The sequence below is a fragment of the Camelus ferus genome, chromosome 32 (genome assembly GCF_009834535.1).
Source record: "Camelus ferus isolate YT-003-E chromosome 32, BCGSAC_Cfer_1.0, whole genome shotgun sequence".
NCBI lineage: Eukaryota > Metazoa > Chordata > Mammalia > Artiodactyla > Camelidae > Camelus > Camelus ferus.
Window position 1 is genome coordinate 22,873,982 of NC_045727.1, and position 26,688 is coordinate 22,900,669.

The 26,688-nt window shown below is 53.9% G+C and overlaps 1 protein-coding gene across 1 annotated transcript in view; it reads left to right on the forward strand.

Annotated features, from left to right (window-relative positions):
• TMEM132D (transmembrane protein 132D) overlaps positions 1 to 26,346 on the forward strand; it is a 527,204-nt gene extending 500,858 nt beyond the window's left edge. Inside the window, exons 6-10 of the mRNA XM_032471211.1 lie at positions 17,472 to 17,677; positions 19,835 to 20,108; positions 21,694 to 21,885; positions 25,159 to 25,215; positions 25,387 to 26,346. Coding sequence (XP_032327102.1) covers positions 17,472 to 17,677; positions 19,835 to 20,108; positions 21,694 to 21,885; positions 25,159 to 25,215; positions 25,387 to 26,346 — 1,689 coding nt within the window. The remainder of the gene's footprint in view (positions 1 to 17,471; positions 17,678 to 19,834; positions 20,109 to 21,693; positions 21,886 to 25,158; positions 25,216 to 25,386) is intronic.
• Positions 26,347 to 26,688: the final 342 nt, after the last annotated feature.

A 26,688-nucleotide genomic window follows, 5' to 3' on the forward strand; every position in this document is an offset into this window, starting at 1 on the left:
CTCCTGCGGGAGAGAAGCTATTCATGGTTCAGAACGGCCAGGGTACCCCACCACCGGCACAGAGCCCAGCCAGCGCGTTAACGGTGTCCGGTGGGTGAGAATCCGTCCAAGCTGCAGAGCGAAGCGAAGAGAAATTTACGAATCAGGGATGCAGGATGCAAACAACAAAAAAAGGACGTGGGGGTGAGCACGTGAGGGAAGAAGAACGTTTCCTGTCGGAATCTGCTCAAAGCTTAGCTTCCTAAACAAAATCCTAACAAAAAAGTCTTGGCTTCTGCTAGGGCTGCGAAAAATTGAAAGTCAAGGGGAAAAAAAGTGGAATTGTCCAAAAGGAAAAGGTAGCTGTCGGGAGAACTGAGTCATTCTACAGAAGCCCAGTGAGCTCCGGGAAGTTGACAGGCAAGACTGAGATTACGATCTCCCTTCTTGCACGTCAGCAGTTCCAGGAGAGATTCCACAACGGCGGGAAATACATCAAGGAACGGTTTAGAAATGAGCTCTCACACACTCACCTTTGTTTTGTTAACACAAAAGGACTCTTTTGTATAATCTGTCCCCAGCCCTCAACAGTAGCTCCTTGCGATAAATCTGTTACCATCCCGAATGTCCCCAGGAAGCTGCGCTCCCCAGAAAGTCATGGATTTTGACATTTTGAAGCTTATTCAAAAAGTCTAAGGTATTTCGTTAAATGCTTCGCTCAGATTTTTTTGCTGTTGTTGTTTTCAGGATTATTTTTAAGCGTAAGGATTAAAGGTGCATTTTACAACGCGTTCGGGAAATGAATGCACTGTCCTCCAGACGCACCTGCAACCACATGGTCGCAGTAACACTACGTGCAGTAGCCAAGACGTGGCAGCGCCCTCGGGGCCCAGGGGTGGACGAACAGCTGAAGAAACGGAATGAAATATTCTTCGGTCATAAGAAGGAAATCCTGCCATTTGGGGCAATATGGATGAATTTTTTTATCCTAGTCTGTGGTAGAGAGCTTTCTTTTTTTTTTTTCTTTTTAGTTTCTGTTTTCTAATTTTTTTTAATTTTTTACTTTTGCGGGGGAGGTAATCAGGTTTACTTATTTATTTAATTTTTGTAGAAGGGTTGCTGGGGGTTGAACCCAGGACCTTGTGTGTGCTAAGCAGGCGCTCTACCACTTGAGCTACACCCTCCCCCCTAATATGGATGAACCTTGGAGGCATTATCCTGAGCAAAAAAAATCAGGTAAAGACAAATACTGTATGACATCACTTGTATGTGGAATCTGCAGAAAATGAACCCAGAGAAACTTAGAGTAGAATGGTGTTGGCCAGGAGCCGTGGGGCAGGGGGTGGATGGGACGACGTTGCACCAAGGGTCCAAACTCCTAGTTGTAAGATGAGTGCGTTCTGGGGCCCTAATGTACAGCGTGGTGACTGTGACAGTTGTTACTCACGACGTATTGTGTACTTGTGAGTGGCTAAGAGCTTCTTAGTTCTTAAAGTCCTCACTACGAAAAAGAAGGAAGGAAGGAGAGAGAGAGAGGGAGGGAGGGAGGGAAGGAAGGAAGAAAGAAAGAAAGAGGAAAGAAAGAAAGAAAACCGTGTGAGGTGATGGCGATGCCGTGTAACCTTACTGTGGTAGTTATTTCACAACATAAACATTTATTGCTTGATCTCGTTGGAGACCTTAAACCCACACAGTGTTGTCCATTATATCTCAATAAAGCTGGGAAAGAGAGGACGCAGCAGCTGGCCCCTACGCGTGCTGAATTTGCTGTTCAGTCATTCTGAGTGTCGTCGGTGAAACATCTGTTCTTACGACATCTGCCTGCGCCCACGTGCCTTGGCTCCCCAGGACTCCTGGTTCCCACCCACCTCGGTGGTGACACTCTTCATCCATCCATTCACCCCCCGACACCGGACACCTCACGAGGTCCTATCTTCAGCCTTGTTCTCTCTCTCTCTCTCTCTCTCTCCGTCGGATTCCTGATCCATTCCCACAGCTCCGCCCCCATCTTGGAGAGAGATGAGACAACTTCTTCATTAAACGCTACACCCTCTGAGCTCTCAAAGCCGTGTCTTTCTGCTTACTGTCACCAACTGCATTTCAGATCGTTTCACCTAAAGCCAAACCCGTCTCCCTCAACGCGTGGCCGGCATTTCCCCCTGCGCACCATCACCGTCTTTCCAGCCCCCGACGCTGGAAGGCTCCCGCTCCCCACCCCTCGCATTCCACCCGCCGCCGAGCTCTGCTGCATTCTTCCCTTCAGTAGTTTCTGAGAACTTCCCTTGCCGTGGTGCCCACATCCATCAGGCCGTCTCCTCTGGTGGCAGCCAGGATGCTTCCTGTGTAAGGTCGGAAAACTTAATCCCAAAGGGGATTGTAGCTAAAAAGCCCAGGGGCGCTTCTGATCTGGGGGCCAGGGGTCCAAACGCCGTCATCAGGACCAGCTTCTCCCCGAGTGTCCGCGGATGGCTCCGTTCTCAAGCACGAGGGATGTCGGCAGGTTGATTACCTGACCCGCCCAGTCAGCATCACTCCAGAAAGAGACATTCTGTTCTCCAGCACCTCAGATGCCCTGGAGCTGCGTCTGCTTGGTGCGCTGGGGGCTGTCTGCCCGTCTCTGAACCAACCAGAATGGAACGGATTGGCTGGCTAGACCCAGCAGCTCGCCGCTTCTGAAGAGGGCTCTTGGAGCCACATGGCCTGGGAGTGGGAGCAAGGTGACTCCCCAAGGGAAGAGGAGCTCTGCAACAGGGAGGGAGCGGACGCGGTGCAGACAAGGCAGCCGGTGCCCCACCAGGGTTTACTTCCCGGGATGCTGCAGCAAAGCCCAGATTCCCTCACAAACACAACCAGCCGTGACCCACTGTTCAACAGGTTAAGGTCCCGGATTCCTCTGATCAGAGCTCGTCTCTGCTCAACAAGTGTTCCACTGCCCTTTCGGCGGTGGGGGTTGTACACCTGCCCCGGGCTCGTCGAGCCTGACTCTCCCACCTCACCCCTCTCGGGCGGGCAGCGTCTCAGTCCCTCCTCCACAGAGAAGTTGGAGGTCAGACCCCTGCATCCACGACCATCCCAGCTTCCTCCCCGCTTGTCCGGGTGGGTGAGTGTCCTGGTGCTTTTCAAAGTACGGGAAGATGCAAGCATCCAGGTTCATAAAAGATTTCTTCTGAAAAGTCTCTATCTGAAGGTCTGTTCTGCCATTTCTCCCAGAGCACAGAGCGCCCCATTCCTGATCTCCGCCCTTCCAGGGCGTGCTGAAGGCCAGCGTCCACAGGGGCTAACGACTCAGTCCTTGTAGAGCCGGATGGCCAGCGTCAGTCTCCAGTTGGCAACTTCAAGATGGATGTTCCACCCTCTGCCCCTCACTTCTCCTGATGCCCCTCACTCTGAGGGCTTCTCCCCAGTCCCGTGGGTTCACTTCACCTCTGGACACGATTGTACACCAACTGATGATCCTCAGCCATGAATATGTCCCGAGGGCCCACACCTGTGCCACATGCTGGCGCCCTTGTCCCGTGGACCCCCTTGAACTCAAAACCCTCTTCATCCAACCCATCTGCACTTTCTAGTTGAGAAGCAGAGTCATTCCTGACGCCTCCCCCTTCTTCCTGCTGCCTCTTCACTCCCGAAAAACAGACGCATGTGCTTATGCGCTGGAGTCAACCTTTGAGTCCACTCAGCATCTGAGCCCACGCTCCTCGGCCAGGCCGCCATCACCTCTCAGCTGAATTTCTACAGCAACTGCCTTTGTCACCTCTGGGTCCCCGGTTTGACCCCCTCCAAGCCCCTAAAATACCAACCTGACCCATCCCCCTCCAGTACCGGGACGCCTCATTGCCTGGCCACTGCTTGAGTCTCCAGCCTCTCCCCGTCCCCACTCACCTGTCAGAGTGTGTTTCTCCAGCCAAACTGGACAGCATGTCCACAGACACGCCGGGCTGTCCATCTCACTCCCCGCCTTCCCTAACAGGTGACATCTGGCCGGCTAACAAGTGCCTTGACAGCTGCGGAGGAAAAAGCAATGGAATCGTGTGTGTCATAAACCTTTAAATACAAGATGAATTATGGTGATCAAAGAAGCCACATTATGTTCCTAATGATCATCACCGCTTTAAAGTTCTGTGGGCACTGCACAGACCAGATGGTCTGGGGTTTTATTTTCGGCGAACAGTCAGTGATCAGGGTGGGGCTGATCACGGCTGATGTGTTTTTATGTAGTTTGTGCGCTTCATTGCATTTGTGAAGCTGGCAAGGGATGTGGCTTCTATTGTGTTGGCATCATATTCCGAATTCATTGAAAATAAGTCAGTGACTCCACACGGGTTAACCAAGTGTCAAACGTAGTGATTAAAACAGTAATATGAGTATTTTATCCAGAAGGACGATTTTAGCATAAAGAGTGGACAGATCTGAAGTGTCGATCTGGATGTACGAAGGCAAGTGAATCTGAAAATAAGATGAGCGTTCACGAAAAGACAAGACTAACTTGTAAGAATGATCATGACTCCCTGGAAACTGGATTTTATTAAACTGACAAGAAGCCCCGGAAATGCTTGCGACATTTCGAAAGAAGTGCATCTCCAGTAACCTTATTACAAGAGCACTGTAATCCTTTTTATACCAAACCGGTATTCTTGTGGTTAAAGGCGTAGAAAACCAAGCCGCAGAATCCCCATCAAAGATGTGTGTGTTCCTTGTCGCATAAAATGAGTACAAATCACTGTGGCTCTCGGAAGCTTGCAAAGCCAGGTGCAAATCCAACTCCAGGTGTGCCTGGAGAGAGAGCTGGGTGCAGCCTTGGTTAAGCTCCTCTATCAGGCGGCTTTCTGTGTCGGAAGAGCAATTGCACGTATCTGTGCATTCTCGCAAATATTTTATTTTGCAAGCATAAGGAATCATCGGTCTGGGCTTCATAACGCGAGCCCTCGGTGCCTGCGCTCTTCTCCGTGTCTTGGGTGACTTCCTGTTCTGCTCATTATTTTGTGGTCAGACGCGTGCTTCCTGATCCCGACGCTGTAACGCTGCCAACGCGTAAGTGTGGTCCGAGACACCGGGGACGGTGCCCTTTCCGCGGGCTTGGTGGGGGGAGGACGCAGTCAGGTGGGCAGGAATCATGTAGCTCTCAGGAAGCCGTAGGCAGTTAAAAGCCGCACCAGATGCCCTGGCTCTGTGGTCATTCCAAACATCCAGAAGTGTTGGAATCAACAAATTCTCTCTCTCTCTTTTTTTAATCGAAGCAGAGCACGTAGGAGGGAATGCTTCTTAGCGATGAAAAGGGTTAGGGTTAGGGTCAGGATGAAAAGCAGCGAGCTGTATTGTTACCTGCGGCGGTACGGATGAACCTCCAGAACATTATCCTGCATGAAAGAAGTAAGCATAAAAGATGCCATGCTGTAAGAGTCCACTTGTATGAAATTCCGCGGAGGAAAACAACCACGACGAGAGAAATGAAATGCGTAGCCGCCAGGGGTGGGAGCAGAGAATCACATCTAAGGAGCCCCAGGAAACTGAGGGTGGAGGATGGTTCCCTATCTTGATTGTGATGGTGGTCTCGTGATTGCACGCAAATTCCAAAATCCATCAGACCGTATGCTTCGTACTGGTGGCTTTTCTGGTATGTGAATAACACCCTGATAAACAAAAGACAGGGGAAAGTTCACGGCAGGTTTGAAAATGCATGTATCTCTGCAGACTTTAAAATATACTAGATCAGGGGCACGCAGCCTGCGCGGTAACCAACCATGTGTTTGACCAGGCGACAGTTCGCCGCAGAGACAAGATTTGAAATGTGGTTTTTGGTGTGTCGTGATCCACCAGCGGCCAGCGGAATGGTCGGGTCAGTGAGCCTCCTTTCTCTCCCGCTGTCCTCATCTCTTTGGGTCTGCCTTGTGACCAGCATGGACGCTCAGCAGGATTGCTGAACTGATGGCTTATGGCTGGCGTCTGATTGGTTAAGTGGCCGTTCTAACCGGGGTGGTTGAAAAGTCTGAAAATCAGCATTGTACGTAATAGCAACTAAAAAATCTCCCAACACACACACACACACACACACACACACACACACACACACACACACACACACCTTCTTGGAGCCAGAAATTCTACCGGAAGAGAAAGAATTTGAGAGTCACGCTCCCCATCGTTTGCGCCAGGAAACATCAAACTTCCTTCTGCAGGACCTTGGAGAATTGATATATTTTTCCCTTCCCTGTTTTCCTAACTGTCCACTGGGACCCATCTTTCTTGCTCCCTGCAGGTTTCAGGTAATACTGAGGAAAAAAAAAAAAAAAAAAAAAACAACCAAACAAAAAAACATTTCAGTGTTTGGGCAAAGAGAGGGTTTTAATGTGCTCTTACTAAAACAGTCAGGGCTGCGGCTTCCAGCCCCGGAAGCCAGCATCCAAGGTTAAGTCTGGGAACCGCCTTTTGTCATCAGAATGAAGGTGGGGTCGTTGGTGTGGGCGCTACGATTAGAGACACAGCAGAGGCTAAAGAATGGGTTTCCTGTCACCATGCGTCGTGGTCTCCAGCCTCTGTGTTGAGGAACTATGGCAACGTGAGAACGTTCTGTTTGTCAACTGGTTTCTGCTCTTTGTTTTCATTGCTGGTTCAGAGATAAAAAACTTCCAGCCTGCTTTCTTGCCACATTTTCTTTCTTTTAGGGGGGATTCACATAAGTTATTTTATTTTTTAAAATTTTAAAAAAATTGTTTTGGTTGAAGTCTAGTCAGTTTACAATGTTGTGTCAATTTCTGGTGAACAGCACAGTGTTTCAGTCATACATGTACATACGTATGTTGTCTGCCAACAGCAACATACCCCAAACCAAAACAAAATTCTATTTTTGCTATTGGACTTGTGGCAAGGGGCCCAGAGGTAAGAGGCCAGAGCCGGTGCTGCTGTTCAGTGATGATAACAGGGTACCAGCCTCTTTCCTTCTTTTGACAGTGCCATCTTGAGCAGGTTGGTGTTCTTGGTCCCACCTTTTTAAACTCTTTTGAAGTGCCAGTGGCTCTGTGACACCCTTTGGACAATAGGAGATAACCTGATGGGTTCTGGGACTGTTTGCTTCCCTGGTACAGGCTGCACCCCTTCCTGCGTCATTCGTTTTCCTACTTGGAGTGCAGGCCTGCAGCTGGAGGTGACGCAGCCATTTTGCAACCATGAGGCTCTGCTTCTCTCAGTACCTGCTCCTTTCTCAGGCAGGCTCTCCTCTGAGGTGGCAAAGATGGTTTCCAACAGCTCCAAGTTTGCCTTCTTCCAGCTTAATAGCCCTACAGGAAAGAGCATGCCTGTGTGCCCACAACTCCATCAAATGTCCGGGACGCAACTTTTATCAGCCAGTTGCTCCTCCAGCGAACTGAAGACTTCAAGGAAATGAGCTGCTCTACTCTGTGAGTCCTGAGCCATGTGCCTATGTGGAGACAGAGGATCCACCTCACTTCAAAGCCACTGTCTATGTGGGGTAAAGAGGAGGATCTGAAAAGAAGAGTAGGGATAAATGCTGGAGAGACAGAAACACCTGATTTTCACCACCATCACCGTAACCAGACCCAGCTTATGTGGCTGTCTGGGTCCCAGGGGAAGCTGACATCATGTCAGAATTGAACATTGATGTGATTTACTGGAAGAATTGCCCATGGAGATGAAGAGCAGGGGGCTGGACAAAGGCAGAGAAGTCTTCAGATCAAGACAGAGGTCTGCCTGTGCCCTCCCGTCCACCCCTGTCCTTGCATACGGCACGACGACTCCTTTTTCAAGACTGAATAATACTCCATTTGTATATACCACCTTTTCTTTATCCTTTCATCCACCGATGGATATTTGAGGACATGGAAGGGTTGTTCAACAGATGTAAAGTTCCAGTAATGCAAGATGAATACATTCTAGAGATCTGTAAACACCATCCCTGCAGCTAACAAGACTGTTCTGTGCACTGGAGAATTTAAGAAAGTAGGTCTCAGGTTATGCATTCTTACTACAAAGAAAGAAAGATGTAGGTCGGCTGTCTGTGAAAGGAGAGTGGGGAGCAAGGCAGATGGGGTAGGAGGCGCCTCCGACTTCAGCATAGTTCAGAGAGTCTCAGCAAAGGCACAGGGGTCCCTGGAGCAAAGGCTGCCCCTGGGGCGCTCAGCCAGGCAGCACCTCCGCCCTCAGCCGTCGGGTAGAAGCCGCGGAGGGAGAGGCAGGTCTCCGCTTGAACACGGAGCATCAGATCCCAAGTTGCAGCACCTGGAGGCTGTCATCAGCCACGCACCCTGTGGTCACCTCCCCAGAAGGACCACGGCAGCCTGGGACAGCCAGCTAGCCTAGAACCAGTGATGTCCCACTCCAGTTCCCAATGCTCTGTTGGTCTGTCTGCAGCCTCCAGAGATGCTCGGGACAAACCTCTTCTCTATAGGAAAAGTCTATGAAAATAGAAACCGTTGCTTTTAATTAACCAGAGACACAATCACTCGTCATTTACTTAAAAATTCTACTACATATGAGGACGTATTCCTATTTGCTCAAGACAGAATCTTATAAGTTTAGGAACTTAAGATTTATCTATAGATAGATCTTGTATATTCTATACATATAGGATATGTTGTGATTGTATTGTAATTACACTATTATATATTTATAACATTTATATTTAATATAATTTATATATTTAAGTATATTGAATTTACATATGTATTTTATATATATTCTTATAATTATATAATTATGCTATATAATTATGAATATAATTATTACAATTATTCTTATATATGTATATGATATGTTACATATAATATATGCACACATATCTGTATATATGTATATATTTTTTCTGCTATTTTACAAACAGATTCCAGGCAAACATAGTTAAAGGAAAACGTTTAAGAGCAATTGATCGCACCAGCTTTTCTTTCCCTTAAAAATGCTTTTTAAATCACCCACTGCAAATAAAAACAGCAGTGAGGGGGAGGATAAAACCAAGAATTCAACTCTTTTGTAAACAGAGGATAATTACTTTGTGCCCATGAATCTTGGCAGCCTGGATTTCGATAATTTGGGGTGGCTAAATTTGAAATCATTCGAGCGAAGCCTGGCTAAACGTTTGGTGTTTGTCCTCCCGCAAAAAGTTTGGAAATATTAAGAAAATATTTGCTTTTAATTTGGGTTATTTCATTGAAAGTGTCCAAGAGCAAAGACTGTGCACCTTCAGTAGGAATTTAATTATTAGAAAGAGTTATTGGGGTCTAACAGGCTCCACACACGTTCAGGGAAATAGAGCTGGATGGTATTTAAGCATAACGTCGTCACCATTGCTTGATGAACCCTTTTTCATGAGTTTGCCACTAAATATGTTTTGAGTATGTTGGATTCTGATCCATGCTTGTGATCTGCAAATTTTTTGGAGAATCTCTTATAGACGGGTGCTTGTTTTTTTCTTAAAGCAGTCATTTTTCAACCCCCAAATCAGGAAAATGCACCGGAGTCCGGAAACCTCCCTTACGTGCTCCGTGTGAGAGCACGTACGTGTTTACTCAGCCACGTGTGCAATACGCATGCCTGTCTCCATACGGAATTGCATGTATAAGACACCGTTTGTGTTTTAGTTTTTCCGTTAGTGTCTTCTGTTATCTGTGTGTCACGATCTTCCACGTGGATCCGCTGCATGGATGTTTGGGTGGCTGGAGTCAACCCGACCGCACATGAAAACACCTCGGGGGCAGTTAAAATGCTGATTTGATGCCTGGGCCCCACCACTGCCCCACTGAATCAGGACCTCTGGGCGTGGGTCCTGGGAGCCAGCATTTGGAAAGTCCCTCGGATGACTCTGATGGGTGGCGAACCCTGCTGTGGGCTCAGCCCCACGGTCTTAGCTCCAGCGGGCATCTAAGCTCCCGTCCGGGATAACCCGCAGGTGTGACGCTCTTGCTAATTTCCACAGTGTGCTGTGCGGTGGTTCGCGACACTCAGCACTTGCTGATCGCTCTGAATCTGTTTGTTCCTTTGGCTCCTGTCTGTAGCCCTTCCTAGAATAAAGTTCCATGAAGATGGGACTTTTTAACTGTTGTACCTCAAGCATCCAGAACACTCTAGAAAGTGCTTGTAGCAGGTTGGGACCCCTGAAGCAGACCCCGAGATGGAGCTTAGTCTGCAGGATGTTCCTTGGGGACCCGCACTTGTAGGAGGGAGGGGACAGAAGCACAGTGGGGCGGACGGAGAGGCTGAGTGCAATGCAGCCCCCAGGGGGGCTTAGGGGACCCCACAGGGGCCCTGGGGCTGGGATGGCCCCTGGGAGCTGTCCTGGGTTGGAGCGAGGAGGCTGGACCTCTGTGCCCCCCACCGATCAGTCACCAGGTGTAGACATCCCTGGAAAGACAGCCACCTTGGTTGAGGTGGCTTTCTTCAGCTGGAGCCACCCCCAGAGGACTGACACCTGAGGGCCACCCTCCAGCAGCTCTCTTGGCAGCTGGAGGAACTCACACTTCCTTCCTAGAGACCGAAGTGTGGTGGAGAGGTGCACACCACAGCAAAGCACCACAGTGCTCAGAAATACTGCAGAAAGTGTGTTTTTCCAGTTCCCGCCACCGCCACAAAAAAAGTGCTTTGGTTTTTGAATGTGTATGCGTGTACCTCATCTTGGAGAGTAAACCCAAGAAACAGGCTTTGGGAAGCACCCGTGAGGATCTATACATCTGTAAGCTGTGCACGACGGAGCTCAGTCCTGCTCAGGACCCTGGGATGGGGCAGGCAGAAGGCACCTGAGAACTGTCTGCCCAGGAAGAAGAGTATTTCCCCACCACCGGCTCCTGCCCCGCACTGGTCAACGGGCGTCCAGGGTTCTTAGCGCCCGTCCACTTCCACGTGTGCCTGTGCGTCCACGGGGCCGAGCAGAAGGTGACCAGCTGTCCTGGTCTGCCCAGGGCTGCCCCAGTTTGAGTGCCAAAAGTCCCACACATCCCAGGAAACTCCTCTATCCTGAGCTACCCCAGCACAGGTTCCTCCAGGTGCTCATGAAGCCAGAGAAAAGCCTCCAGGCAGAGAGGAAGAGATGGTCAGAGCCAGGCAGGGCACTGGCAGCCACACCTGCAGGACGCTGGGTCCAGCAGCGACCACGGAGGCTAGAACCCAGGCGAGAGCATGTGCGACAGAGCTCAAGAGGTGTCCGACCCGAAATGCCAGCTGGCCTTGCTCCCCGACGTGCTCGCCTCACATCTTCATTCAGAAACTTGGGCGCCCCACTCAGGCCCAGATCTGTTCCGCTGCAGTGGGATTCATCACTTCTTTCTTGGCTTGAGAAAGCTTCTGCTTTCAACCTGGCCAAAAATCTGAGGTAAAGGAGAGAGAGGTGCTTTCAAAAGCCCCAATATTTAGCAGATGCCTGGAGCGCAGGTTGTTGACGTCTCCTTAAACGGCCAATATTCCCGTGCAGTCGGCTTATTTGCTTTCATTTGTAGACGAGGAAGGACCAAAATTTGGCTCTTGGGGAAGCTTCCGGACCTGCTGGAAGCCACGGGCGCTGGCCAGGTCTCCCCACATCTGCCGCTTTGCTGGGTCTCAGCCGCTGTCACGTAATTCGCGTCCGCTGCTCCGGGGAGGCCAGGGAGGCATTTGGCAGGAGGAGGCAGGACGCGTTGGTCGGTGCAGTGCCCCACTCCAGGCCCTGGTCTTTTTTTGTGAGGAGAAAAAGCCCTCTTTGGGTGTGAGTGATTGGAAACAGCAAAACCTTAATCAAGGAAATGTGTGCTTTGGTACATGTAGCATGATAGGTCCTCCTCGATGCAAATGTGTTAATTCGTTTAGGAGCCCCCTATCCCCGGCCTCCACGATTGATGGGCAGATGCTTTCGGCACCAGATGCTTTTCCTCTGAATGTTTCTCTGAAGCCATCGAGGTAGTTCAAATGCATCCCCTGTGTCTCTTTGATGTCCTCCCCCATTGCAGGGTGCCACACGCCCCGGAATCACCACAGATGCGACATCCTCCCAGCGGCTCTCGGCATCCCGCGTTCCAGTGACAGCTCTGTTAGCGCTTGTGACCCCCCCCCCCCACTTCGTGTAGGACTTGGCCCTCTCTGGTAATTCCCTGATGCTCATAATGAAGAGAAAAGCTCTTTGTTAAATGTACAATTTTAGCGCTAGTAAGGCAGAGGGGAGTGCTCTGCTCTGGCTCACTTTATCGGACCCTTGAAGCACGGATTGAAGGAGAACCCCGTGGGGATTCAAGGAACGTTAATTCAGTCCCTAACACGAGTTCCTGCCGAACGCGGACGTGTCGTGGTGCAGTCACTCCCGCGGCACCCCGATCGTGCGGGCGGATTTTGTTCTCCCGTCGGCCCAGTGCCTGCCTGGAGGAGGGGATGCCGGCAGCCGTGAGTGGGGCCTGGACACGAGGTGTTATCTGCACTAACTGAACGGGGACAGAACGGTATCACTGTAGCATCCTTCTCACTGCTGCGTACGCATCTGTCCTTCCCTCACATCCGTCCAAGTGCTCCAGGAACTCTGCGGGACGAGAGGTCCGGGGGCCGGAAACTGCAGACAGGATCGGGCTGGAAAAGGGGAAACACAGAGACAACAGAGAGGAAGCCATGTCCCCAGCGTCTCAGAACCGCCCACAGATTTTTTTCAATTGGCTCTGGAATGCCACCGAAATAGAGGTCACAGACATTTACGTGAATAAGGGTACGTGGACGTAAATATGGAGAAAAATGATAGGTACTGATATCAGTGCGCTGAAATCCTCTGTCTGTCTGGCCTGGGCTGATTTTATTTAATTATTTTATTTATTTATCTTTTTGTTAACGTAGTCGCTTCACAGTGCCGTGTTAGTTTCAAGTGTCCAGCAAAGTGATTCAGTCATACACATACATACATGCTCTTTTCCAGATTCTTTTCCTTCATAGGTTATTACAAGATATTGATTATGTTCCCTGTGCTGGACAGCAGGTCCTTGTTGTTTATCTACTTTATATAGTGTGTGTCTGCTAATCTCCAACCCCTAATTTTCCCCCCCCTCCCCCCTTGCCCCTTTGGTCACCATAGTGTGTCCTCTATGCCTGTGAGTCTAATTCTGGTTTGTAGGTAAGTTCGTTTGAATCATTTGTTTTTAGACTTGGCCGGCTCACGGCGCTGTGAGTAGGTGCACAGGGTGGTCCCCGTAGGTGCTGAGGTCCACAAACTGTCTGCTCCCCGTCCTCAGCGAGACCTGTGCGAACTCAAGCATAAGCATCGAGGAAGGCTTCTAGCCACTCAGCGTGATCGCATCCTCCAAACTCACCTTTACTGTATTTTACAAAACTTCATCTGGGCTGGATTGGAAATTAAAGGAGAAAAAATTAACTTTCTTTATCACAGCAAGATTAAGAGGCCCTGAGTTGGAAGAACTCTATTCTTCTGTTGGCAAAACGCAGACCCACTGAGCTGGTCTCCTGCTAAGTTCTGGGAGGATGGAAGGAGCGAGTTCCCAGGATGTGGCCCTCACCTTGTCTGGTCACATACAACTTCTGTTCAGAGATAGTGTCTCAGAGGAGTGTTAAATAGAGGGTCTGGTGTTTTCAAATGTCAAGGTACGTCATCCCTCTAGAAATGAGCACAGTTCCAGGAACCGGTCCCATTATTTCTGAACCAGGTCGCATTATCGCTCCCTGGGAACCAACAGAAAAGCAGGAAGCGTCATAAATAAACGCCAGCCGTCCCCGCCTCTCCGCCAGCCTGGTTGGGATGTGCTTCATCCCAAAGATAAACGGCCCATCCTCTCGTCGGCCTCTTAGGATGACTTACAGCCGCAGCCACTCCACTGTAACGGGATGGGGACGTCTAATTACACCAGTAGCCGGCACCAGAGTTCCTCCTGGAGCAGAAATTGCATTTACCGGCCAAGAGAGAAAGGGAGGTGCCGGCGCTGAAACTTAGGTTTGTCCAAAACTGAGCAAATCCACCAAGAAAAATGAAGGCGTGGAGCATCAAAAGTTGTGTACAAGAATGTTCGTGGCCGCATCACGTGATCCCCAGAGGCTGGAAAGGAGCCAGACGCCCACCCACAGGAGAGGGAATCACACAGTGAAGCGCTGCTCGCCGGGGACCATGAGCGTGGACACAGCCCGCAGAGCTGAGAGGTGACAGCAAAGCCGGAAAGCGGCGAGGACAAGTGGTACCGTGTCTTCCCTGCGGAGCTCTGGAATGAGCGCAACTGCTCCGTGGGGAGAAAAGCCAAAACCATGGCTAACGGGCGGCGGATGATGGAGAGGAGGGGCGAGGGAGACTCTGGGAGGCTGCGCGTGGCTGCGCGTGGCTGGGGCTTGGAGGGCTGTCCAGGTGTCGACAGGTGTTAAGCATGTGCTGAGCTGTGCAGGTAAGATGTGTGCCCATCCGGGTCGTAAGTTATTACTCAGCTTTTTGAGAAAGAGAAGTCCCTGTGTGTCCAGGTGAGACACGGAGGTCGGGGCTGTGGGTGGAACTGGTCCTCCTGGGGCCAGGTGAGCACGAAGCTTGTGATGAAGCTGGGGGAGTGGGGGGGGCAGAGGTGAGGACACAGGTGTGAGGGCGTGTGAAGGGCGACGGGAGCCCCTCCCCCGGCACCCGAGAATCTGCAGGAAATTTAACAGCTTCTGGGAAACCTCCTGTGAGGGGATCCTTTGTGGAAACCAGCAAAGGACCTCTTGGCTTGGCCTTCAGTGAACCCGAAAGAGCCCAGGGGGTGGTCCCGGAGCATCTGAGCAGCAAAGCAGACGTGCTGGGAGCCCTCCTGAGGTCTCTTCCTCCCCAGCGCCCTCGGACGTGAGCTGTCGCACCCGGCCACGTCCCGAGCGCTTAGGGCAGGGGCGACGAGCTCGGTGACCTGGAGTGGCCAGGACATGCAACACGCTCCATGGCCTGTCCCATTCCAGGGCATTGCACCAATGATCTTTTGATGTCAAAAGTCTGTTTTGCTCTCATGTTAACTGGCAGCAGCACTGTTTCATTCCGGGGTTGGTCCCTGAACGCAGAGGGTATCAGAGAACACGAACAGGTCCAGCGGGCCGTGGGCCAGCCTAGCTCCTGCGCCCCTGGGACCCAGAGCAGTCAGGGCGCCGTCCTGGGGGAGCGGCAGGCGGTGACAAGGGTGCACGGCCCTCCCCCGGGGGCGGGCCGTGAGATTCGGGGCGGGGGCTGAGAGCACGCGTCCCAGGGCCGCCGGGTCCTCCCGCTGCACGGGATGCTTCCTGATTCCAAACACCTTTCCTGTGTCTCCCCTGTGCTTACAAGAACGCTGGTGTCTGTTTTCCATTTACCCCCCATCTTCAAAAGAACGGCTTTCATTCTTACACTTCTGAGTGCTAGAAACCTGAAGTTTACTGAGAAGGATTTAGAACCTCCCACAAGCTCTACTTTTAAGGGAAAAGCACAGAACAGTGGCCACCATCTTTTTTTAAAAAAAAATAAGAAAATATGTACTCAAATGCTTGTATATACACGGACTTTTCTGGAAGGCTGCACAGGAGACTGGTCATGATGGTTACCTTCAGGGTGGGGAGTGGGGGGCAGGGGAACCGCGGCTGGAAGGGCGAGGGGCTTAATTCTCACCGCACTTGCTTCCTCCTGTGCTGTTTGGCCTTTGAACCATGAGTCTGTACCAACTTCCCATTCTTTTATACCAAAAAAAAAATTGAAAGTTAAAAAGAAAATCTCCAATGAGGTATGTACTCAGACTCGAAAAGCCAATATGAAACATTCGTGATGTGTGACAAAGCTCTAGGAATTTTTTAAAAAATCGCTGAGAGGAGACCCATCCTTATGGATAGAAGTGTTTCTCCGCTTGGCAACGGAGTCTGGGATCAGACCGTCACTTCGGAGCTAACCTGTGTGTTCTGGGTGGGAGTTCGGGGGCCAGTGCCTGACATACAGCCCCAGGAGCTGGGGTGCTGGGGTTCCTCCCAGCTGTGACCCCAGACCACCTGCTGGATCTCTCGATGCCCTCTCGACTTCCTCTCTCACGACGTCGTCACAACAATCCTTACCTCCAGCGGTTGCTGGAAGATTAAATACAACAAGAAAGCCCCTAGAGCAGTGCCTGGGGTGCACTAACTACTGTCATAAACACTGGGGGGGATTTGAGCCAGTTTTGATACTTAATTAATAACGACAGGGCATAGCTTCCACACTTGGGTTCACTTTTGGTGAAATTTCTGTGTTGAAATTTTGGTGGTTTTTGGCCAAAGCCCAGTGACACGGATCCGCCATTGTAGCATCACACGGGGACAGTGTCCCTGCCCTGAAAATGCTCTGTGCCCTGCCCTTCATCCCTCCGTCCCCCTTGACCCCTGATCGCTCGACTGTCTCCAGAGTTTTGTCTTTCCCAGGAGGTCGCAGGGTTGGGACCACACGGCAGGCAGCCTTTTCAGGTGGGCCTCTCTCACTTAGCAGGACGCCCACACCGCCCGCAGCACCACTTTCGGAGGCGGGGAATAAGGGCGTCGAGTCGGTGATGCTGAGTCAGCACCGGCACCGCAGGGCTGCGTCTGAGAGGCGTGTTTTCAAGAGCACTCGCGCTGGCCTCGTAAGGGCTACTGCGCGGCATCGCCGGGCGTGGAGCAGAGAATCCTCGAGCCCAAAGCCGCCGGGAAAGCTGGGCTTTTGTTGAGGGGTTGAGAGGGAGGGAGGGTCTCCATAATCGGCTCGCATTCACCTTAGAAGATGAAATCAAAGCCGGAGACTCTGAGAACAGATGGGGGCGGATTTCATGTTCGTGAGAAGCTCCTTGGGTCAGCCGGTCCTTTGTGCAGCGAGAGGGTAACAGGACTCCTCCTGCCCTGGGCCCCGAGAGCCCTCCGCCCGTGGCTCCCAGCTGTCCGTCTAAGTGAGAGTCAGCCGGGGTGTCCGTCAGAATGCAGACTCACCGGCCTGGCCGGGGCCTCGGCAGGGTGGTCTGTTAGCTCTCCGGGGCTGTCCTCGCAGGTTGCCTCTGGCTGGGTCACTTCCTCCTCTCACAGATCTGGGGGCCGGAATCCCAAAACCAAGAGTAGTAGCAGTGCGGCCCCCTGCTTTGGTGACACATGGCCTTCCTCTGCCTGAGCCCCGGGGGAGCTCTGGGTAGTGACACACACGCACAGTTTATCCTTCCTTGAGGCAAGCCAGGAAGTCACGGGGCGGAGAGGTGGGGTGCGAGGTGCGTGGCACCCAGGTAAGTCTGCGGGTGCAGCTCCAGCGCCTAAGGGCGGCCTCCCAGGGGAGAGACCCAGCATAAATCGTCAGCAGAGCCCCTGCAGCACGTGGGGATGAGTGCCCCCAACCAGTGCAAGAGACCCCAGGGGAGGGGGCGGGCCCCACAGCATCCGTCGTTACAGCGTCTGCAGTATCGGAAAGCAAACACCAGCGGGCACCTTCAGACCCACTCCCCACCGTCCGGACCTCGAAACAGCCACAGAAAAGGGAAAGAAATACTTCTCTTTCCTCCTCCGCGCTCTCTCGCTTTTCCTTTCTCCATGGTTTACGATAAAAACGCCTGCGTCCCCCACCCTCTCTTGCCTCTTCACAGGTTTCGGACAGGTGTGACTACGTCTTTGTCAACGGGAAGGAAGTGAGAGGCAAGGTGAACGTGGTGGTGAACTTCACCTACCAGCACCTGCACAGCCCCCTGGAGATGACGGTGTGGGTCCCCCGGCTGCCCCTGCAGATCGAGGTCTCGGACACCGAGCTCAACCAGATCAAGGGCTGGCGGGTCCCCATCGTCTCCAACAAGAGGTGAGCGTGCTGGTCAAGACTTCCGATCAGAAACCCACGGCAGGTGCGCTTAGGCTGAAAGTGGAAACTTACAGGGTAGCTCGTTTCAGGCGTGAACTGATGCGGGGGGGTTCGGTGGTACCCTTGAGACGGGGTCTCTCTCCATCTCTCGGCTCTGGTTTGCTTCGCGTTGGCTTTGTCCTCTATCAGGCTTCTCTCACCGGGTTCCAGACTTGGACTCTGTCTTCTCTGCAACTCTGCAGAAAGGACATCCTCGCTCCCCCCGTAATTCCAGCAAAAGCCCTGGAGTTAGGTCTTACCCTCACTCGGCTTGTGTGCCCCATCCCTGATCTAATCACCATAGCCGAGGAGACAGAATACACTGGTCGGTCGAGGAGGCTTCAGCCACAGTCCCCTGGCTGGAGCCAGAGGAGCTTAGAGAAAGAGGTCGAGCCTGCCTGAACCAACGCAGAGGGGAGGATTGACTCTGGGAGGGCGTGAGCAACAGTCGTCCACCAGAGAGACATCTGAACAGGTGCTGCCTGACCTGAGCCGTCTCCTGGTGCCCCCCGCCCAGAAGCTCTGAGATCTCTTTCCCTTGGGGAGGTGAAGTCTGAGGCTGGTCACCTGTGTGCCTGGTGCATCACTCTGACGTGTTTGATGGAGCGATGTCTCTACCATCCACATCAAGCGACAAAATGGGCATCGGGTACAAAGACAACTGTAAAAGCTCAGGCTCTTTGGTCAGAGGTTTTGTCACCTCAGAGAAACCTGTGCTTAATTAAGGAATCCTATGAAAGTCAGCCCTAGGAGGTCAAAGGTGAGCGTGTGCAGAATTAGACGAGGAAATATTCCTGGAGTCTGGGTACTCAGCAGGGAGCAGAGAAGTGGCATTTACCTGAGGGCTAATTTTATATTCCTCCCCTTGGACGTCCACCCCGTTTCGTCCCTGTGGCCCCTGGCAGAGGGGACGGCTTCAGGAATGATGGCTTGGGTCCCTTGTGCAGCTGGAAGACGGTTTCAGCCATGATCCTTTTCTTAACCACCGGGGTTTCTGTTGTTGAGTTGGGAGAAGGGATGAGTTAAGAGTGATGAGCGATGCTGCCGAGGGCAGGCAGCTGCAGGGAAAGCCTCACCCAAGAGCTGGCCGCGTCTGGTGCCATCACGACTGCCCAGCTCAGACACGGCAACAGAACTACTGCAAGAGGCGGGCGGCTCTTCTGACGGAGACCGTGACGGTGCTGAGAGGGGCCGCCTGCACAGAAGGCATCAGGTGTTGAGGGCGCAACGAACATCCGCCTCCTGGCCAAGCCATCCCCGCCCTTTCTACGGTGACTCCCACGTAGCACCTCGCTGAGTTACGCACTCCCCGCCCTCGTGTGCTGGTTTGCAGGGCTGTACTGGTCATCCATAGCCTATAGTGTCAGTGATCTCTTGCTACATAATTTAATGGCTTATCCCCAAACCAACTGGCTTAAGAGAAAAATCTGCGTGATCTCACAGTTTCTCTGCATCAGAAAATCCAGGCAGGCTTAGCTGTGTCTCTTCCAGGCTGCAGTCCAGCTGTCAGCTGGAGCTGAGGTCTCATCTCGAGGCTCGTGTGGGGAAGGATCTGCGTCCAAGCTCACGAGGTTGTTGGCCAACCTCAGCTGCTCCCATTGGGCTGACGGCCCCAGTTCCCCGTCGGTTGTTGGCCAGAGGCCACTGACAGTTTCTAGCCATGGGATGTCTCCACAGGGCTGCCCACCACATGGCAGCTGGCTTCCTTGGGGCTCAAGGAGAGGGTGCCGAGCAAGGCAGAAGTCATAGTCTTTTCAAACCTAACCTTGAAAGAGACATCCCGTGACTTCTGGTGTAACCTTTTGTTGGAAGAAAGTGACTAGGTCCAGCTCAGGTGCAAAAAGGAAGGGGATCTCACTCAGTGAAGACCAGGAGGTGAGGACCACGGGGGACACCTTCGAACTCTGCTGACCACACCCACCCACTCTGACTCGTCAGCACTTGGGCCGTACCGGTGGTCAAGTACTCTGAGTATCACCCCTGCGTGTCTGGCTGAGCCCACCCCAGGCTGTGATCACCCCGAGGACAAGGGTCCTGCCCTCTTTCCTTTCCACCCCCAGCCTCCCACCTTTGACCCAACAAATCGGCATCTGTTAAACTGAACCAACCCTTTGACAGGCCGGCTCGGGACAGCGAGGAAGAGGATGAAGATGAGAGGAGGGGCCGAGGCTGCGCCCTCCAGTACCAGCACGCCATGGTGCGGGTCTTGACTCAGTTTGTGGCTGAGGCAGCGGGCCCTGCAGGCCACCTGGCCCACCTGCTGGGCTCAGACTGGCAGGTGGACATCACGGAGCTGGTGAACGACTTCATGCAGGTGGAGGGGCCCCGGATCGCCAGGCTGCACGGGGGACAAGTCCTGATCGGCCAGGAGCTTGGGATGACCACCATCCAGGTAAGAGAGCCCCAGAGGCGAGGACTCTCGCTAGCCTCACCTCTGCCCGGAGTCTGAGTGCCTCGAGTGAGGGGCAGGGAGAAGGAGAGGTGACTGTCTCCAAACTCAGGTCCAGCTACTCGCTGCTCAAAAGCCAGTGCTCGAGAGACAAGGGTTGGTAGGAAAGGAAAGGTTGTTTGTCCTAGAGGCTGGCAGCCTGGGGAGAAGGTGGACTCATGTCCAAAAGCCACCCCCCCCCACTGCCCACTGGGGGCAAGAGATTTTAAAGGGGCGTTTCAGGGGTGCAAAGGCGAGGGAGGGGATAATGTGCAGAACCGCACAGTCAGCTCTGACAGTCATCTAGAAATAGGTCATGCAGTGGTCTAAACAGCGTCCTCTTGCATTTTTTAAGTACAGTTAACCTTCACCTCCAGAGTGGGCTTGTCCCCACTTCCTTGAGGCCAGTTCTTAGAACGGTGGCAGCTGAAGCAGCCTATGTGATGGCTGTAGTCTGGTCATCATGCGGGTCATGTCTTCCACTGGTGGGGGTTTTAGTACCTACAAAACAGCTCGAAGGATGTGGCTCAGAATAATTTCTCCAGCCCCTGACGAGGAACTAAAGGTCCTTGACGTTGTGTAATGGCTGAACTGTTATTCTGTGTTGCCTGACTGCTTCCCTTTGTTTCTGCATTTTCTCCTTTCTCTGATTAAATTTATTCTTTGGCTAAAGTTTTTCTTCAGACAGGAGGCAGGCAGAGGACACTGGGAGGGGGGAAATCTGTCCCGCCGGGTCCTGCTCAGTCACAGTTACACAGATGCTCTTCCGAAGCAGGGTCTCCTCTTCAGGGTCCACACTGAACGTGAGCCTCAGCCCCTAAGTCATCGCAGGTGTCCAGAGGCAAAGGAGACTTCGGGCCATTGGCACCTGGGGTCGGACTCACAGCTGAGTTTATCGGAGGATGCGAGCTGATATTCCAAAATGCAACTGAGTGTCACGACTCGGGGCTCCCCGAAGTGTGGAGCGTGAGCTCCTGGGGCACACAGGGCGACTTAGGTGGTACACGGACCCACCGTCTCTTCTTTGAGTGCACCTGGTAATTGGTGATGGTGCGTATAAGAGAGAAACGCCATGTCAAACTGGCGTGTCAAAACCATTTTTCTTTGACACTATGAAGTTTTTAAAAACAACTCTTTTAAGTAAAATAATTTTAAACAACACATAAGGAACAGTAGAGTCAGCAAGAGCGCTAAGTGACAGCAGGAATGGTCCACGCTGAGGAAGAATCAAAGTCAGTCCTCGGGCAAATGCAAACGTCCGTTCTGTGCACGGTGCGTGGTGGAGTTTATTTGCACGCGGGGTCCGGGCTGCCGAGTCCCACACCGTTCTCTCCTTGACACCCTCGTGCTGTTACTTAAAAAAAATGCATTGCACTTTCCCAAGCCTGCATTTGCTAGAAGCAGGTGTAGTGGGAAAGACTCGTTTTTGCTCTCTCTGGCTCTTCCGTCGGCCCCCACCCCTCGCCGGCTCGGAGCAGCGTCTGTGCCGTGGGAGGGACTTCGGGACCGGCAGGGAGCCTTTCCTCGCTATGTCGGTTCTGCCTTTCAGATCCTGTCGCCTCTGTCCGACGCCATCCTGGCGGAGAAGACCATCTCCGTGCTGGACGAGAAGGTGGCGATCACGGACCTCGGGGTGCAGCTGGTGACGGGGCTGTCCGTCTCCCTGCAGCTCAGCCCGGGGAGCAACAGGGCCATCTTCGCCACAGCGGTGGCCCAGGAGCTGCTGCAGCGGCCCAAACAGGTGTGGGGGTGGGGCCTGGGGCACCGCAGGCGGGGCCGCACACCAGGGGGGGTGTCACACTGCTCTGGAGGGGTCACATGGTGCAGCTGGGTTACACGTCAGTGGGGCTGTTGACTGGGTGGAGTCCTGCCTTGAGCGGGTCACACATCAGGAGAGGTCGCACAGTGGGCTGAGGTCACACGTGAGATCAGGTGTCACTAATATGGGATCTTGCAAAAGGGGGGGTCGCTCATTGAGTGTTTCCGTCTTGAATGGGGGTTGTAAAGGGGTGACTGTTCTGCCTCAGGCTTCCTAGCCCCCCAGAGATGCCCCCCCAAAAAAGTTTGCAATGAATGAAGGATTGCAGACGGGAGACCCGGGCTCCACCCCCCACGAAGTGTCACCTGGATGTGTCACGTCCCTCCATCATCCAAGCATCCCGGTTCCGGACACTGCTGACCTCCCGGAGCAGTGGGGTGGATGTAAGGGCGGGAACAGTCTCCAAGGAAGGGTCCGCAGCCTTCTGCTAAGTCCCTGCCCAAAAAAACGGGGTCACAGGTCTGGGGGGTTGGAAGGAGACGGGAGGAGATGGCTGCCACGTGTGCTGTTAAGCTCAGAGCAGGAGTAACAGCCGGCCGTGATGTCAGTTGTGGTCCCGTTTCTCTTTGTTCGAAACCGGCGTGTGCTAATGGAGGTGTCTGCGTGCACGCGTCGCGTGTGCACGTGGGTATGTGTTGTGTGTGTGTGTGTGCTGTGTGCACTGTGTGTGTGTGTTGTGCACATGCTGTGTATACTACACGTTGCGTGTGTCGTGTAAATTGTCTGTGTTGTGGGTGTGTGCCTGTTGGGGTACATATCGTGTGCTGTGTGTTTGTGTCTTCATACAGTGATTTCCAAACAAAGGGCACTTGGAAATGTCATCTGATTGCCTCACATCAGAGCGGGATAAACATTATTTCTGAGAAAGGACCTGGGTGAACTTTGATTAGCAACCAAGACAGCGGTCTCGAGCCGTCGATTCCCTGTGCCCCGTGAATGGGGACGGTCCCCCCGTGGGGGGCTGGAAGGCCTCCAGCCCACGTCCGGGATTTGCGGGCAGCTTCCTTCATCGGCCAGGAGCGCCCCCTGGAAGCTGCCCCTGGGCGGGCACGCTGGCACCTGGAGCCCCCTTTGCACCCGCGGAGGCCGGGACTGTGGCCGAGCAGGAAGCGGCCCGAGCCGGACCTGCCCCTGGACGCCGGGAGCCGAGTCGTTTCCCAGCCTGTGCCCGTCCCCGAATGCCCCCCTGTCGGGTCCTAGCTGGCCCCTCGCCCCTCCACGCTGCTCTTTGTGTGCAGGGGTCTGGGTTAAAAAGCACTTGAAAGTGGATGGTCTCCATCCCGGAGGCGAATCCTTCCAGAGGCAAACCTCCCTCATCTCGGGGCCGGAGGACGGCGGCCCGGATGCAAGTGACAGGTAGCGAATGAGAAATAGCCCCAGGCCCCCTCCTATCTTCCTGGGGCCATCAAATCAGGCGGTGCCAGCTAGGAGTCAAGGAGGTGACGAGACACAGGACCCGGCCACCGAGCTAGCCCATGCCAGCCGTGCTGAGCCAGACGCGTGCCCCTGAGGTCGCTCTGCGCCTGGTTTGGGCAGAGCTTAGTCCCTGCCTGCAGCTGGGCTCCGACACTCCAGTTTCAGGACCTCCAGGGTGCGTCTGAATTGCCTCCTGTGATTTCGTGGCAGGGCGGGAGAACCTGGCAGCCCAGGGCCACGGCCAGTGGCTTTGCGCCATCTTGGCGGCGGTCTCCGCTTAGCAGCCAGTCCAAGCCGAGGTCGCACAAGGTCAGTGTTCACGGGCTGAGCTGAAGGAGGCGCCGAGGCCACCAGTCAAGCTGGAGAAGCCTGTCTTCTCTCTTCCAAAGGCTGGATGCCATCGGGAAAACTTATCGCTGTTGCGGTCAGGGGTTCTTTGGTTGCAAGAAATGCAAAGCAAGTTAAAAGGACATGGGATAATAAATATTATTATTTGTTATGAGAAGCCAGGACAGAGAGACTCTCACGGGCCCAGCTGTAAGAACCTGGGGGGTCTGGGGGGCAGTGGGCTCACTCACTCCCCTGCACTCATCAGAGCAGCGCTGTGCCCAGACTCTGCAGGTCCACTGTGGTTGCTCCAAAGCAGGGCTTCGCTCCTGAGCTTTGCAGGAGCTCCCATTCCTCTTCCCACCACTAAGAGCTTCAGTCCTGTCTCTCCTGTTTCAAACTGGAGCGGGAGGGGCCAGCTGGCTCAGAGCTGCTGGGGTCAGTGTCCCCGGCAGCAGCCGTCCTCCGGCTGCCACCAGCTGTAGCCGGGTGGGCGGGACACGGGCCTCTTAGGGCTGGGCGCCCTTCTGGGCTTGGGGTCGGGCAGGTCCTCCAGGGGGCAGGAGCAGCAGCGGGGTCAGGGTGGGGAGCAACGGGCTGTCAAGCACAGTGACATCATCACTGGAATTAAACGCTTGGAGGTCACCTGGTCTGTGACCTCCATCTCCCTGGTCAGACGAGCCCCAAGGCAAGTTGGTCTCAAGCAACCGATGAAAAGGCAAGAGAGGACGATGGGCGCGTGCCCTGGCCCTGGCCGGTCAGTCTCCTAATTACCCCGAGCTGGCTGGGCTGGAAGATGGGAGGGGAGGCGCTCCCAGCGGAGCGCTTCCTCCCTCCGGGCGGCGGGTTGTGCTCCTTGCCGCCAGGCCGACAGTGCGTCCGCAGGCCGGTGGGAGCCTGTTCCCAGATGCCCAGACGCAGCCGGTGCAGATCGCGCACACCCCAAGGCAGCGGCTCCTCGGGGCTGCCCCTGCCCGCACTGCGGGCTCTCGTCTGGGCTGCAAGTGACGATCGGAGACCCTGTATTAAAGCAACTTAAAAAACTAGCATCACAAGTATTTCCCCTTTAAACGTGTGACGCCCGATAACCAGCACGTCTCCTGTGACGTGCGGCGCGTGACCACGCAGACGGAGCCCGTGCCCCACGGAAGGGACCCATCTTCCTTTCAACACCTCGGGGGAGAAGGCAGACCTTATGAGCGGGTGTTTGGGACTGGGCCCATTTCATCATCACCCTTTTACCGTTGTTTTCCTTTGGGTTCCACATCCTCACAAGAATTCGTTTTCTTTCGTGCCTTCGGTGTGTCTAATGTCCTGTCTCTCCACTGCTTACGAGGGTTCCCTTCGTCCTGGTGGTACTAATTTGCTACGGAGTGCTTACTTGACTAAGACTTTGAGTTCCATGAGCTTTGGGGCCCCCGTTTTGACGAGTGTCCTTATGTTCTTCGACAGGAGGCAGCCATCAGTTGCTGGGTGCAGTTCAGTGACGGCTCCGTCACTCCCTTGGACGTTTACGACGTGAAGGACTTCTCTCTGACGGCCACGTCCCTGGATGAGAAGGTGGTGTCCGTCCACCAAGACCCCAGATTCAGGTGGCCGGTAATCATTGCTGAGTCCGAAGGCCAGGGGGCTCTGGTCAAGGTCGAAATGGTCATCTGTGAATCGTGCCAGAAATCCAAGCGGAAGAGCGTGCTGGCCGTGGGAACGGCCAACATCAAGGTTAAGTTTGGCCAGAACGATGCCAACCCCAACAGCAGTGACAGCAGACACCCAGGGCGGACAGGAGTGCACCTGGATAATAATGTCAGGGACAGAAGGCCCGCCAAACCCTTGCAGGAGTGGGGCGGTCGAGACGGACAGGACTACAGCAGCCCTTCCGTGGGCCGCATGGAAGGAAGGGGCTCCACCACAGAGAAGCCCACCTTCCGGCGGAGCGATGGCCGGGACAGCCTCTCAGACGACGACGGCCACCTGCAGACCACCCCCGTGGACCTCACCAGCTTCCCGGCCCAGGTGGACCTGCCCAGAAGCCACGGGGAGATGGACGAGAGTGACCTCGCCCAGGCGTCCAAGGGGCTGAGCGACCTGGAAATCGGCATGTATGCTCTGCTGGGCGTCTTCGGCCTGGCCATCCTGGTCTTCCTCATAAACTGCGCCACCTTCGCCCTGAAGTACAGGCACAAGCAGGTCCCCTTCGAGGAGCCGGAAGGGCTGAGCCACTCCCATGACTGGGTGGGGCTGAGCCACCGGACAGAGCTGCTGGAGAGTCACGTCACCTTCGCCTCCTCCCAGGAGGAGCAGATCACCGCCATCGACCGGGGCGTGGATTTCGAAGAGAGTAAGTTCCTCCTCGGCGCAGATGCCCCGCTGGGCATCAACGGACAGCTGCTCAGACCCTCGGGGCCCACGGTCGCCAACGGCACGGATCAGCGCAGCGAGCCCCCCGCATCCCCTACCTCAAAGCGGAAAAGGGTGAAATTTACCACCTTCACCGCCATCGCCCCGGATGCCGGGGGCCCCGCCGTGAGCGCCGTGTCCACGCGCAGGGGGGACGCGGCGAACTGGCTCGGCCAGGACCCGGCCCCCGGGGAGCGCGCCGGGTCACGCGACTACACGGACGGCTTCCAGGGGGATGCGTAAGCCGGACGTTCGCTGACGTTGGTTCTCACTCACCTTTCGGCCTTTAATTTGGGGACGTGTGGCTTACGGGGCCCCCAGCAGAGAAATAAGACGGCAGGACAAGGTCAGGAGACACCACCCACGGAGCCCCGGAAAGCGACCCTGGCTCCCCGGGGAGGCCCCGGGTCGGATTCAATATACACGTTCCGCGGCACAACGTCCTGGCCGACGCCGAGAGGCTTATCCCGCGTGCGAAGGTTTTATTTAAACCTGGAAGACAAACGAGTTGTGAATCACTGAGCTTCTGGGAGCGTCCGGGAAAGGCCAGTCCTCCTCTCTCACTCTCTCTCTCTCTAATAAAAG